Source organism: Xiphias gladius, chromosome 9 (genome assembly GCF_016859285.1).
Source record: "Xiphias gladius isolate SHS-SW01 ecotype Sanya breed wild chromosome 9, ASM1685928v1, whole genome shotgun sequence".
In the NCBI taxonomy this organism is placed as follows: domain Eukaryota; kingdom Metazoa; phylum Chordata; class Actinopteri; order Istiophoriformes; family Xiphiidae; genus Xiphias; species Xiphias gladius.
Window position 1 is genome coordinate 10,033,541 of NC_053408.1, and position 16,424 is coordinate 10,049,964.

Here is a 16,424-nt window from a genome sequence, read left to right on the forward strand (position 1 = left end):
CACACACAAACACACACACAAGCGCACACACACACGCAGAATGTAAATCTAGCCCTCTCATCGGTCTTTAAACTCCAAGGGTGGCGAACCTGCACAATGCAGATACTCAAAATGAATAAGGACGCGGGCTCTCGTTTTTGATTTTTTTCAGATATTTAGGTGCAATACTACAAATTATAGTTTAGCCCCTAAATATTTTTTACTATTGAATAATAGCCTTTAATCAAGAATCACAAATTCTATTGACATTTTAGGCATTTACATCTGTTATCTGTCAACATATTCACAATTGGTTTATTGTTTAATAAAAGATGGTGACATTCTGTTGAAATTTAGTTCAGCCTGTTGAATTTGAGGAATATAAACAAAGATAAAGACCATATTTGCAATTTCCATTCATTGTCAGCAATGTCCACAAAAGATTCATTCACATCAGTTATGAAAGTGGCAATGAAGAAGAAAACAGTTATCTCGAATTGTGATCTTAATTGCCCAAAAAATTGCCACATGTTCTTTTAAACTTAAGTTGATTTGAATAAATGTAGAGCTGCATCAAAAAGTGGTACATCAACAGATTCAGCAAACAGCTTTTTAACATTTAAGATGCACTTGCTTATTGCGCACCTCCACAGCTGCCACTCATATGCAGTCGCTCTCACCTATGACCAAACATCTTTTGACTAATTATAAAGTATACAGCTCTAGAATCAGCTGTCAACTTGCAGGGGTTACTGTGTCTCAAGGCACACACAATCACACTCTCACATGCAAATAAACAATTTGCATTTGCAAACTTGCACACTCAGAAAGGAAAAAAGACAAAGATGAATACTCAAATGCATATTTGCACATTTAGCCCCACAGTGCTTTAGGGGAGTATATATAGATGATTCACAGCTAAGCAAAGCTAAATAAAGTTGTCTGGTTTTTTTTTGTTGTTTTTTTGTTGTTTTTTTTGAACATTTCCCTATTACCATTTCAATGATGACCCATGAACTGCACATCTTACAAACATACAGTATGTATCACGAGCCAAGATGTGTAATTGATATGCATATTCCTGGCAAATTAGCGAGACACAAAAGTGACTCTGACATTTTATGCAGAAGTTGGAAGGAGATATGCTGTCAGAAATGTCACGTTTGAGACACTGGTGGGTTCTATCAAAATCTTGTCAAAGAAAAATCTGAAAAATGTATCACATTGCATTTTAAATCTTATTTCTCTTTCATTAAAAATTGATCCAAAAATATATAAAAGTAGTATTTATAAATCTAGAATTTACACATTTCAAGGAAAAATGTTGAAATAATAAAAATGTATCAGTGAAATTAATATTTTGAAAAGATATTATATGATAGATTTTGGAAATGGCTGTTTATATTTTTGTAATTATTGTTTTAAAAATTAATAATAACTCTTGTCAATAATTATCAAATTTATTTTATATATTTTTTTATCATATGATTGTATAATGAAAGGAAAAAAAAGTAAAATGTTGTGTTTTTTTTTTTGTTGTTTTTTGAACATTTCCTATTACCATTTCAATGATGACCCATGAACTGCACATCTTACAAACATACAGTATGTATCACGAGCCAAGATGTGTAATTGATATGCATATTCCTGGCAAATTAGCGAGACACAAAAGTGACTCTGACATTTTATGCAGAAGTTGGAAGGAGATATGCTGTCAGAAATGTCACGTTTGAGACACTGGTGGGTTCTATCAAAATCTTGTCAAAGAAAAATCTGAAAAAATGTATCACATTGCATTTTAAATCTTATTTCTCTTTCATTAAAAATTGATCCAAAAATATATAAAAGTAGTATTTATAAATCTAGAATTTACACATTTCAAGGAAAAATGTTGAAATAATAAAAATGTATCAGTGAAATTAATATTTTGAAAAGATATTATATGATAGATTTTGGAAATGGCTGTTTATATTTTTGTAATTATTGTTTTAAAAATTAATAATAACTCTTGTCAATAATTATCAAATTTATTTTATATATTTTTTTATCATATGATTGTATAATGAAAGGAAAAAAGACAAAGATGAATACTCAAATGCATATTTGCACATTTAGCCCCACAGTGCTTTAGGGGAGTATATATAGATGATTCACAGCTAAGCAAAGCTAAATAAAGTTGTCTGGTTTTTTTTTGTTGTTTTTTTGTTGTTTTTTTTGAACATTTCCCTATTACCATTTCAATGATGACCCATGAACTGCACATCTTAGAAACATACAGTATGTATCACGAGCCAAGATGTGTAATTGATATGCATATTCCTGGCAAATTAGCGAGACACAAAAGTGACTCTGACATTTTATGCAGAAGTTGGAAGGAGATATGCTGTCAGAAATGTCACGTTTGAGACACTGGTGGGTTCTATCAAAATCTTGTCAAAGAAAAATCTGAAAAAATGTATCACATTGCATTTTGAATCTTATTTCTCTTTCATTAAAAATTGATCCAAAAATATATAAAAGTAGTATTTATAAATCTAGAATTTACACATTTCAAGGAAAAATGTTGAAATAATAAAAATGTATCAGTGAAATTAATATTTTGAAAAGATATTATATGATAGATTTTGGAAATGGCTGTTTATATTTTTGTAATTATTGTTTTAAAAATTAATAATAACTCTTGTCAATAATTATCAAATTTATTTTATATATTTTTTTATCATATGATTGTATAATGAAAGGAAAAAAAAGTAAAATGTTGTGTTTTTTTATCCATGCATAAACACATCAGGAAAAATAGTGGTAGTTGAATGTGACATTTAAGGCCCAGAACACTATCCACAGCTTCATTCTTAATTCTCAGTTCATATCAACATAATAATGAGAATTATGAAATGTAAAATAATATTAATAAAATCCCAAGTTATGTAGTTTCCTAATATTATTGTACACCATAAGAGGTATAAAATATATTTATATTAAAACTTATTTCTCTTTGTGAATTAAGGTCATGACGCACTTAAAAAATCCAGGCTATAGAAAGTGACATTTGCCTTTTTCTAGATCAGTGAGTATTTAAATTTATTTTTTACTGTGTTTCTTTTGCTAAAAGATTACCAGGACTCAATACCTTAATATGTTTAACAAAAACACTATAAAATCTTTAAATGTGAAAAACACAGTAATAATTAGCAATAATAATGTCTGATGTGAAACTTTAAATTATAATTATACACACACACACACACACACACACACACACACACACACACATACACATACACATACACAGAAAAAGCACAGAAAGAGTTCATGCTGAGGGCTAAAGCAAAGTAAATGGATGATATACGTTTTCCCTTTTTCTCCCAGGTGCCGTGTTTACCTCATTTTCATTTTAAAACTTCTGGAGATAATACTTGTCTTGGTCTTGCTGTGAGTGGAGTACTCGGAACTTCAGGGTTTTTTATCTAACGAGACGGCGGTGATAGGAGAGGGGAAAAGATGGTGGGGGCCGGGGCAAGTCGGTCAATTTAATTCCTGACGATCTGAAAGAGGTCAGGATCATTTCATATGGCCCTGGCTGAGCAGATCATTACCAGTCACAAATCTGTTGGTTACATGGCAAGGATTTATAGCTAAGTAAATAGGGAACCGTCATAAGTTCTGAAAATGGCGTGTTGGCCCTGCGATAATGGCTAAAGGACGATTTAATAGAGTTCGGCATTTATTCGTTATCTGTATGCGGACAGAGACTGAATTGGCACTATCACTCGTTTTTTTAATAATGTGGTAGGCTACCATTGCACATTTTTTTTTCTTTCTGTTTCCTCTGCATGCAACACACGCACAAATGTTAGTGCGCACACACACTTTGACGCCACACATACACACACAGACACCACACACAAAGCAGCAAATGCACACACATTTTTCACACACGAACAGTATACGGAATAGTTTCGATTTCAGTCACAGCAGAAGGCTTGGCCACAAGAGATTGTGCTGGTTTGAGCCGGCATGGACCAGATTTTACAGGCTACAAAGGAAGCAGATTACCACTTGTATCGAATTCCGTATTGGATAAAAAAAAAAAAATCTTTTGTTTGAAAAAAAAAAAAAATTGCTGATTATCATAACAGAAAAATTGCAGCAGTGCAATTTTGAATACTGGCTGGCATCACAAAAACACAAGGAAAGGCGCTCATGCAGGAGTAATTATAACATTTACAATATTCTGTATTTACTGCTCTGTATCTCTTGAACAACGTGAACATCGTTCCATGTACTAAAGAATGGATGCCAAAGAAAAATAAAGCTAAACAGGAAGAAACAAGAAACACAGCTCAACATGCCCCTCATATAGTTTAGTACGAGGACTTGCAATCAGTCAGGCAGCACAAATGAGCTAGAACAAGTTTTGTTTGGTACCCATTGACTGATGGCAGAGCTGGGGTGAGGGATTGCAGGATCTGCTGGGTTTTTTCAAGCCCTAAATAACCACATCCACAGTGTAGTTTTAAACTTTGGCCTGTTCAATAATACATTCTTAGTGGGGAGTTGCTACTTAAGTTAGAAAAGACAGTCTCCACTCTAAAGTGCGTCTTGTTATTGCCGACATTTTCAAGGGTAACAGCTCGTTAGAAAAACATGCAGTTATACTTGTTTACCTACAACATTACACATATTGACAGTATTTTTATTTGCAATACTAGACTGAACTGTCATAGATATATTTTATGATTGGTTTAAAAAAATAGAAATGATGCAAGAACTATTTTTGAGATGCTTCTAAAATTACAAGGAGAAATGCTTTGACAAATGCAAGAATGTAATGTGTGAAATACTTGATGTTTTTGTTTGTGTTTTATATAGTGTAGATTCTTCCAGGGTTCATTATTATACGACAAATTTCTTTGAGTGTGTTTACTAGTGATGTAATATAAATAGAAGACATAAATGTATGCAGTATTGCTTTTTTATTTTATTGTTGTTTAGGATTTTGATATAAGAGAGGTGCAAATGTTAAATGTTAATTCTTGATCTATTCTGGTTATAAGAGCTGGTATAGGGAGAGCTGATGCTTTGAATTATTTTAACATAACGATGCCATTTTTTTCCCAGCTGTTTTTTTTTTTTTTTTTTTTTTTAAACCCTAAAGTAAGAAATCAAGCATGTAATTCAATATTTAAGAACACTCTTTTTATATGATACAAAATTATTCCAGATTCACAAAATTCAAATTGAACAGCAAAAGTATGAGTGGCCCTGAGGATCTCTTTAGCGCTTCTAACCTTTAATGTTAGCCAAGAAATATGGATTAAAAAAAAGAAAACACCTTTAAAAGGGTTGCATATCAAGAAATGTGTCCTTCCCCTTTTTCAGCTAAATGTGTTGCATTCCCATGATAAGCCCCATCCTTCTGTTTCCTTCTATACAGCCCCCACTGAAGAACAGGCCAGGGAAACAACCTTTTTTAATTGTGATGAGGCATAATTAATAACCAATTATCAAATTATTGCCCTCCCTCAAATGTGTGATTCATTATCAGAGACGCAAGATTTTCCAGGACAGGGAATAGAAATAGCATTTCTTATTTACTTCACTTTAAATTTGCTATTCTCTTTCATCAAAAATACATAGCTATGCTAAGATTCATTTTTCATGATCTCTGGCTGTCCCAATAATAAGCTGCACTGTATGTATATTCAGTGGTAGCCTCACATGACTTTCCATACATAATCTAAACAGCATGCACCTTTATTGAGATGCATAAGCTACATGAAATATTGACAGCATATCAGCACTGATAAAGAGCAGTACAAATGGAGTGGCTCAGCATTTTTGGGCACATATTTCTTTTCATCTTTTTGCAGAGAATTCAGCAAAATGACAGATGCAAAATATTTTAAACATACTGTAACTGTGCAGACTATATTTTACTCATTTTTTTCTTTTCTCTTGCTATATCAACTTCTGTGATGTGACTTCCTTGATAATGTTAGTTGATATTGCAAGTCGAGCGATCCATTCCCTCTCCTTGTTTAATGTGACAGCGCCAGGACTTGATCTTTGTTTGTTCAAAAAAGTCAGCCCGAGCGGCGTGTTTAGCTTCGTTTAATGTGTTTGTCTTGTGATTTCCAAATGCTAAACATGCAAACAGATAAATCGTCAAGGTTAATTCTGTACCAAGCCACATAACTGATCTTCTTCCTGCCATGTTTCGGCTTTTTTATCTTTTCTTTACTCTCTCCATCTTTCTCTCTTCTCCCTTTTGCTCTCATGATGCAGTTGATAAAGTTACGTGAAGAGGTAAGTGCTTCTCTGCTCTAACAATTTAAATTATGCTTTCCTACTGAAATTTCCATTTGCCCTCCTCTCTCCTGGAGAAAATTAAAATCAGCTCATTTGGACACTGTTTTACATGTCTGATTGAACAGCTTAAAGGCCATGCCAAAGATAATGAATTCACTGAAGGCCTGTTTCTCCAGTTTCCCTTACCTTAAATATCAGAAAGTAAAGATAAGATATTATTTCTGATATGTGGTTTTGAAGACGAATATTGGTGAATTAAGCAAGCCTTAGAGTAGCTTCAGTTGTTGGGCCCAACACAATTCAACTTAATAGTTTCAAGAGGGAAACGGCTGCTTGTAAGATATGCCCTTAATTTTCTTGAATTGAGCAATATTAAGGTAATAAACTGGATTAAGGTTTTCATTAGTGATGTGATATATGTTTTTGTTTATACGTGATGTAAGACTGTAGGGTAGCTGCTATCAGTTCAAACAAAAATGTCATGAACACGTCAATGTCTACGTGAAATACTTGAAGCTAGCAGATAACGTTAGCTACATTGCACAGCCAGCAGAAACAAGAGTCATAGTTAGCTTGAGGCTTAGCTGGTTAGCTAACCAAACTAGATATGCTATCAAGGGTTTTGATTATTATGACTACGTATGACCCCAACCTAATTGGAGATAAAGATTGTTTTATTATTCATATACCGTTTCATACAAGTTTCCTGCAACTAGCTCCTTTAGTAACAGTTGGTATTATTTTCTTAATTCTGATGTGGTAAACAAGACCACTGACGCTAGACTGAAATTGTGGATTCTTGGACTGTTATGTTGCTGTAGAATCTGTAGCTGTAACTCTAATACAGCTGTTCTAATTGTACTGCTCCACTCATAATTAAACACAAATTGGCTTTGCGAATTGAATTCATCTTTCAGTTTAAAAAAAACTGTTGTAGGAAATATATTATGGGGCTACCTTGGCAACATCCCCATTTATACCTATACAGGTATCATCTACTCCTACCATCATTTTAGATATGTCATGTGAAAAGCTTGATCATGCAAATCAACACTGAAAATTAATAAATTATTATGTTAGGTAGTGGTATTGGAAGAGCAGGTAAACAGCTAAATATGTAAGTAGTTTTTTAGGTTTTAAACTCAAACATTTGTAATATTATTTGCAATATTATTAACATTTGCTCAAAAGCCATAATACTTTAACTGTAATGTCAGTTTCTAATAACATTGATTTGCTACATAAATAGCAACCGTGCACTTTACAATTACATTCAGTAGTTGTAGCATTACATTGTATATGTTTTAATTAGTACTCATGTAGGTCATATTTTGGAGAAAGTGTTTTTCCCTCTAATTGATGCAGATTTTGTCAGTTTCTGTACATTACATTATATTCTTGTTGTTTGAAGCATGGCTGAACTTGTATTTGCAATTGCACTTACAGTATGTTGTTAAATGTGCGTTTGATTGAGACTATGTTCAAGAGGGCTTCTGCTGAAGCTGAGTAATTCAATTGCTATCAAAGCCTCACCATTCACACCTGTCCATAATTTAGACCACCAACCTGGCCCAGATGCCATGTTATCACGCTTTTTAATTTAGTTTGGCTACACTTTTGTTTCCCATTTTTCTTCCCACCTTTTTTGTGCATTTCCTCCTAGCCTGAGGGTCATAAGACATCTTGACTTAACTCACCCGTCTTCCCCTTTAGAAATGGCCCGATCTGTGTAATCAGGGTTGATTCTGCGCCCTCTTCGCCATTGCTCTTCTCCATTGCAGTGTTTTACCCTTCTTCTCTTCCTGCATTTGAATCAAAGGCTGGCACAGCTTATACACACTTAAGCCTTGCTTTTAAAAAACTATACTTTTTTTCTTCTGCTGAAAAACATGTTTAAATATTTAGCACCCGTATTCACAGCTGTTTGACACTTGTAATTCCTCGTCTTACAAGTCCCAAACAAACGGCACAGAAGATCACACAGTCAGTCTGAATCACAGCTGTCATCATTATTCACTTTGACTCTCCCCCACCCTTATTGAAATAATAAGGAAATCATCTGAACTTTGGAAAATGGTGATAGTAACCGCCTGTGTTTGATATTGAAAAAAGGCAGGAGAGCGAAAGAAGAGGGGAGAGATTTCTTTTGAGCTACAGCTGCATTGTTCTGGGGCTCCCTGTTAATAACTTACAACTGAAGAGTGTTTCTTGACGTAAAAAAGCACAACAAAAAAACACCATTTTCGTGGTTCCTAAGAAGATCTTTGTTCAAAATGTAGGTGTCAGATGAAAAGGCATACATGCATAGGACGAAATGGTGGTGGTGGTGGGGGGATGCACCAGTGTACTCACAGATGCACAATATTTATCATATATTGTATTTAAATCCTTTTGCAAGAAGGGTCCATGAGAAAATCAGATAGGATTTTGATGTGATCCTTAGTTTTTCTTAAGTTGATTAATGGCAGATCTGAATTGCAAGAGAGTATTTGAGCTTGAATAGGTGTTAGTGTGTGTGTGTATTTGTCTTATCCTGAAGGTTCCCCAATGGTTATATTAGAACCACAGGGGTCAAGCCTTGATATGGGACATTGTAGCACAGCAGGGGCTGACAGCCACTTTGCATTTTCCTTGACAAAATTGCTGACAAAGATGTCTTGCATTTTGCTTGCTAACTGCAGAGTAAAATCTTAGCAGAACACTGAAATATACTCACATTTTTGTGGTTGTTGTGTAACATTTGTATATTGGAACAAAATTGATTTCCTGGAGAGTAAGAGTCACCTCACTTTAGATTAAGTTTGTAGACGTAATTTCTATATTAGCCTTGACTGTGGCTATGTGGTGTAGGATGTTTAGTTTTAATTGTACATGTTCTTTTTCATTATTTTCCACGGTATCATCCTGTGTTCATGGCTGGATTGTTTCATTATTAGGGCCATCACAGTGTGCCATTACTAGATTCTTAGTGGCTGAACTGTCACCCTTTCCTTCAGGTTCTGTCACCGTCAAACTCGGGGCGCATTATTCTAATGATCACACACACGCATACACCAGCACTGCCACCACTACCCCCCAGCACACCCCCACCCACCCACCCACCCACCCACCTACACTCACCCTCCCCTCCCCCCCGGGCCTAAAAGAAGACAGAACGAGGGAGAGAAGAGAGAGAGAGAGAGAGAAATTCAGGAGGAGAAAGCTTTGAAGTGGCTTTCCATCGCAGTGAGTCTGCCGGCCGTCTCCCCGAGACGTGTCACCTTTGCCGAGAGGGAATAGGAAAATCACGTTTCGAATGGTAATGATAACATACTAATCACTTGAGCTCTTTGAAGAACCCGGGGAGTGCGCTACTCTGTCAGTATCCCTGGCTGCCTCATGCTCCCAGGCACACACAGGCACTGTAGCCATGGTCTAGGTGTATTAGCTTAAGCACTGCATGTCAATACGTCCCCTCCATCTGAGTTGATCTATAGGGGCTCATTATAGACCAAGCTTGGTATCCATTTTCTCCCATGTGAACACTGCCACCATCTCCACTTCCACACCCGTGTAACCCCTCCCCAAAACCCTCTACCACACCCTACACCAAAAACACACCACACCTTGCATCCTATCCCACTCACCATCTCCTCATTGCTTGCCTCCTACGAGCAGCCCATTTTACCACCCATCCACCCACCCGTTCTCCTATCCATCCATCCTCCCCCTGCCCTCCCTTTAACTATTAAAAAGTATCTCTGCAATTTTAAATGACATCTGTCAGAGGCGCAAAGAAAAAGGAAGCAAGAGAAAGGAAAGAGTTCAGAGGGAGTTTTCTCCTCCCTGCTCTTTTCCCATCCCTCTTATTGTCAAACTTTGAAAAGCATGTCAATGACTTATTTTTTATTCTCCACATGTTTCATTTTCTCCGAGTGATTAGCTGGTACACATTTTGACAGCCCAACTAAAACTAGAGATTTCACTTCTGCCTCTGTCCCCTTCGCTCATGTGATGGGCATAAACCCTTGTCAGAGAGGCAGTTGCCATTCATCGGGTTGTTTTTGAGTGTCAGATGTGTTGCATCTGATCAGTTTCTTAACATAGCATATTAGAAAGGCCATCAAAACCAACAACACTAGAGTAAACATTTAAGTCTTCCATGTTAATGTAGTTTATGATCCTCTCCTCTGAAAGCAGTATGGATTTAATGAAAGCTGGGTTTATATAGGACTGCAAAGGTTGTTTGAATCTGTGTTTGTATATAAGATAGGTGGCTGAAACTTTTTAGTCAACAAACATGGATTAATATAGGTTAGACAATAATGAGATTACACAGTGCCCCTGCCTAATAAGACAGACTGCATTTTGGTATTGAATACCTTTACCTAAGGAAGTGTTGTGTAGGCAATATACGCAATGCTTGAATTAACATAGTCTTTTGAATACAAGAGTTTGGTTGGCAGTTAGTAAAGAGGTGAAAGTAGTTAATTTTAACCAATCACTGACGTAACGGTTTAGATTTTAATATTTAAGATCTTCTTGAAGCAGCCATGATGGTGAAATGAAGTATGTGCATACAATAAAACAACTTAAACGTAAAGTTTAATAGCCAGGCATTACTTGAAACAAAGAATGATCAAACAGATCCTTCAATGATTAACTCACTCGTATACAGTATACCAGAATCTTCTAGTAAGAGCATTAGTTTATCTTGGGAATTGTTTGAAAAACATATAAGGTCAGAATAACAGAATTAACTTAATTCAGACAGTTGAGAGTCACCACAACAGTCACCAGTTACAGGTCATGGGTGACTGTGCCATCCTTTTGAAGAATATCTGACATGAATGTCCAAAACATGGACAACCTCATTGGGATAACTGTGGGGAAAATGCCACAATTGGCATTTTCATGCAGTTTAATGAAACCTAAACCAAATCAAGTGAGATCAGTATGTTAGTGAACCGTTTTGTACAGAGTCATAAGAAATATAATGTTGAAAAAAATAAAGTAGGTATTCCCAGCAGTTGCCAGTACTCAGTGACAAATTGACTAACTGTAGCTGTTAGTTGAAATGAAACTCAGGGTCCCCAAATGGTGTTAGTAGAAAGACTTATGTTTAAACCAAACAGGAAAACATTTGTCCAGTAACCTCAACTAATCACTAACAACACAGTAAAAATCCCACTCATTCCTGAAAAGTCTGTACAGGTAACATGATATATCCCACCGAAATCAGGATAATAAAGCATGCATTACATTTAACAGTCCAAATTGTCAGGTATAGATCAACATGCATTTGCATCAGTTTAAGCTTTTGTATAAATGTAACATAGCTTCCTCTTAATTCATTTTTATTTGGACATGAGAAAACTCAACTGAGTGATTCAAAGTGTTTAAAATTCAAATTAAATATAAAATCATTTGCCTGTGCTCTTTTCCAGAGTTACTGCATGTATGTCTCCATAATATGTGGTGCAGTAATTGGATACGTGAACACAATGTAATGAAAACATAATGGAAGATTTCTATGTTTAAGAGCCCCAAGATGGAACTCAAGGCCATCAGTCAACTGATCAGATCTTTTCTTGCCTTGTTTGTCAGACATGAATTGTTTAGCTTTAGAGAAGGAACCAAAACATCTGGTTTTTCTTGGTATCTAAGGAACTAATATCAATTGATATGTATGATATTAAAGTCCTAGCGTACACCTCGATACTCACAAACATCCACTTTGAAAAATGATCAAATTGCTTATTTAATATTTTATGAAACACATCTTTTCTTCAAAATCTGTGCTCTCTGAACTCAGCGCTTTCAATGGGCAGGCTTGTCAGTTGATAACTAAGCCAAGGCGGGATGCAGTAACTCTTATATCATGAATCACTGTTTTGGTCCACAAATATGGATAAACTACAAACAGAAAATAAATTTGATGGTTTTGTTTGGAATAATTATTACATTCCAAACACCTATATTTATGTTCATTTTATATACATTTATGACATTGATGGGTTTGAAAAGGCTTATACATTATTAATATCATTCAAGAAATCTGTATATGTTGCATTAGAGGAGGTAAATGTTGATTTTGTCTTAAATTTTCTCCTCCAGTTGGAGGCCATCACTTCGACAGGATTTTCTTTTCACTGTTAAGTCTAACATTAAATTAAATTTTTATCTTGATTTGCACCCCCCTGCCTTAACTTTTCCGCATGTGCAGCAGAAGACAGTGCTGTGAAACAATACAAGGAGACAACAAACCTCAAAGTAGTTCTTGTTTTCATGTCCAAGATGAGGCAGCAGCACCTCTTACATTGTCAGCCTCAACATGCATATGCTTGATATTCCATCAGCATATAACACATTGTCATCCATGAAGGTTATTGCCAACCTGGCTGTATTATGTTGTCGCTGTGGATGTGGTCTGTCTGTTTAGGTGACAGTGTTGATGTGTTTCTTTGAAATGGGTCCCAGCCCTCTCAATCAATTTTTTGTGTGTTTGTTTCTCTAGCTTTTATTTATTTTTTCTCTATTTGTTGCAGAGAGCACATCTGTTGGACAACACAGAGAAGCTGGAAAGGTCATCACGGAGACTGGAGGCCGGCTACCAGATAGCAGTAGAAACTGGTACGTATTCTGTTTTTGGATTGGGTTGGGAAGGAGTGGGTTGGTGTTGGGCGGGGGTTGAAGATAGTGGCGAGGATGAGTGAGAGACAGTAAATTGTCTTGCTCATATGCGAGGTGGGTGGATATGTGTGTTTGTGTGTGTTTGGGGGGGGGGTCGGAAGAAAACCTCTTTCCTTGACGCCGGATGACATTTTCAGGAGCACATCAAAGGTGAGCCATGGAGAGAGAGAGAAAGAGAGGTGTAGAGGCGACAGATCGGGCGCCGCTTCTCCTTGCTCTGCTCCCGAAGAAAATTCATGCATCGCTATGGCTGTGTGTGTGTTGTGTATGCGTGTGTTATGGGTGGGTGGTGGTGTGTTTTTTTTTTTTTTTTTTTTTTGGTTTTAAAAAAAAAATATATATATATATATATAAACAGACAGGAGGTATATGAAAATAAACAACGTCAGCTTTTCTCCTGAAGTTCTTAATTCAGGGGTGCAGAAGGAAGAAAAAAACATAATATCACTTTCTAAATAAACCATCCAAAAAAACACACAAACACTTTTTTTCCTCATTATCAAGGATGGTTTTTATCTTAAAATAGGAAAAAAGCTCATTGGGATCTTAAATAGATTTAACCAGTTAGCATATTATTTTCTTCCTGTCTTCCTTCCTGACAGTCACCACATTATTGAGGCACAGTGTATTCCTTAGAGATGTATCAAAGCTCATTCTTGAAGTATCAGCCAGCTTTCTGTGGCTTCCGTTGTAGTTTTGAAAAAGTTTGTCAATTTACACTATAATCGCGGGGTGGCTGGCATGTGCGACATCGACAGATTTAATAATTCAAGTCAAGGAAGGTTCGCACGCAGACCACCAGCTTTTGATGTTCCCTGTAACTTGCATTCACAAATTCATAAATACAATCTGCATTCTCTGCTTAAAAATGGTGATTCAAATATCTCAGACGATCCTACTGTTATTCGAGTTTCTCGACTGTGTCAAATTCTGCGACAGCCAACAGATTTTTAATTCTACCCAGTCGTATCTTTCACTAGACTGGTTCATTTTGATGTTTTGCCTCACAGCTCGGTAGGTGTTTAAGAAGTGGGCCATGGCTTGAAAGTGTTCAGTACCTCCTGGGCCCAGTGGTTTCTCCTGCCATAGTCGGCCACATGCCCCTTGACCCTGTGTCACTGGTGGCTGTCTCATCCACTGTGCGGGCGGCGAGCTAAGAACAATACTCGTTTATCCTGCCTTGGTCCCACACACTTGGACTGGTCCACACCAGCTGTGGGGTGTGTTTGTGGTTTGGTGGGGAAGCTGCGCCCCTGCGTCTTTAATCCATGACCCCTTCCTTTACTCTGCTGTCGATACCAACCCTCCGCTCAGATGCACAACCTGAAATGGCAATGTCTCTAGGTCAAACTGGGAATACATCTGCACAAAGAACATAGATACACAGGGAAAATACCCTCCTTCACCAGACTAATTACTATATATGCCAAGCTCTCAAATTCAACAAACACGCTGGGCACAAACATTAGATAGCCATATTTATCCACTGGATTTATAAGATTTGACAGGGTTTGCCATCTGATCCGAAATTCAGTTTGGTCTCTAATTTAGTATTGTTCACCCATCTCAAACTATATATTTACTCTTGTGGTTCCATAATGGCTCGTCACAACACTTCTCACACATCTTCATGAAATCCTGCACTATTTAGATCTTAGTCCTGCTATAGTTCTTAGAGCACTCAGACACAGAACACTAAGGGCTGGGATTTGCAAACACTAAATTGTTTACTTTTATAGTCCATCAAAGGCTCAATTTATTGTAGTTCCTTTTCTTTCACACCAACAAATACAAAATAGTAGCATAGAAGTCCAAGAAACGCACCATGCTTTATTCATGCATATTATGAAAATGGCATTGGCAGTTGTGGAGGAATAAGCTTTGAGTTTTCAAACGCAGAGGTGTGGCATCCATAGACGTTAAACAAGAATAATTAGAGTGTTAAGTGTTTCTCCAATCAGACACTCTTTAGTCGTACTGTTAATACTTTTCTTGCCACAAGCCTCAAGTCTCCTCAGACATCTAAGCTGTACTTTTAAGAATAGCAGTTTAGCGTCATTATTTTGCAGTAATTCAAAGTTGCATTCTCTATCCACAATGACACAGTAGCCCTTAAGAACTGTAATTGACCAATGGGGGAAGTGGGACTAAAAGACATTTTATTTCAAAGAGATAGATCCTGAACAAAGAAATGGCGTAGAAACTGAGCTTTGCCCCCTTTTCTCTTCAGCGTCGACAATATATCTCTTAATGACCAGGAACAAAAAAGCCAGGATGCTTCTAGGTCATATTTAAGGGAAAAAAGAGGACTCTTATTTCTAAGAAAAGATGAATCTTCACACAGTACCATTTTATCAGATTTTATCATTTTTTTCTACCATTCTCAATGTCTCCAGTGTATTTAGTGAAAACAAAGGCTTGCCAAAAGCAGTGAGAGCCCTCAGAGGGATATAGAAGAGACTCTTTGGACATGTAGAGCTATTTACCACACACACCCTCAAGAACCAGGGTCCTCTGTTTGTCTCATAAATAAAGTATAGAACTTCATTAGTGAGGAGCATTGACTTAAAAGCCTAAGCATTGCAACAAACAGACATGGGGGCTAGCCCAGTTAAAGAGGGCCCTAAATAAAGAGGGAGGGCATTCAGTTAGCCAATTTAAAGAAATTTGAGTGAGGGGCATTTGAAATACCCAAATGTGGAGGCTTGGCTGCTGTTAAATCAAAGACATGCCAGATTGTAGTCCTTCCCTCCACAGTTGAAAAGATTTTGAAGGATTTATGATAGCTTGTTTAGAAATAGATAGTATGTCAGATAAGACATCTAAGTTTCAATGATTAGCTATACCACCTTTTTGATTATTATTCGTTGAAGGGGGGAGAGTTGAGTCTTACAAGCTGATCGACAGCTCATATAAACATGGCTAAAAAGTGTTCCATCAGATGAATGCTGAATGTTCTAGTTATGGTAATTAAAATTCCCTGTTATTTTACCGGCATAACTCTGATATCTGAACTGCTTTAAATGAAAATTTCTTTGTTGTGTTCACATAGAACAGCCGTTGCTGATGCTACTGCAAATGTTCAATTGTCTTAGGATATTAATAGTAATTGTAAGTGTTAAGATAAACTTTAAACTTGAATTATAAGGTCATTGTAGCAGCAATAGTTTTAAGTGTGCTAGAAATTCCTGCGCTTTGTTTGCAGAGACATGACTAATGCAGGTTTACAAATCTAACTTTTTAGAATCAATGTTAACATGAAATGTAAAGGCTTTTTTTTACAATTATGATAGTCACCAGTTGCTGCAAATGCATCTCAGTAGCAATATTTAAAAACTATATGACTCAGTAAAATAACTGGCAAATGTGGGGTGAGTTTACTTTGAAAATTCCTCCCCCTTTATATTTGTACAGCTGACACAAATAACTTAGCAATGACAGCAAAATGAGATACTGAAACA

At 36.4% G+C, this 16,424-nt stretch overlaps 1 protein-coding gene across 6 annotated transcripts in view; it reads left to right on the plus strand.

The window, feature by feature from the left end:
* The window catches only part of vti1a (vesicle transport through interaction with t-SNAREs 1A), a 119,778-nt gene that overhangs the window by 24,805 nt on the left and 78,549 nt on the right, over positions 1-16,424 (plus strand). For 3 of the 6 annotated variants that reach the window (XM_040135339.1, XM_040135342.1, XM_040135341.1), the window contains exons 5-6: positions 6,268-6,288; positions 12,819-12,903. In XM_040135339.1, coding sequence (XP_039991273.1) covers positions 6,268-6,288; positions 12,819-12,903 — 106 coding nt within the window. The remainder of the gene's footprint in view (positions 1-6,267; positions 6,289-12,818; positions 12,904-16,424) is intronic. The other 3 variants (XM_040135340.1, XM_040135344.1, XM_040135343.1) reach the window with 1 other exon arrangement.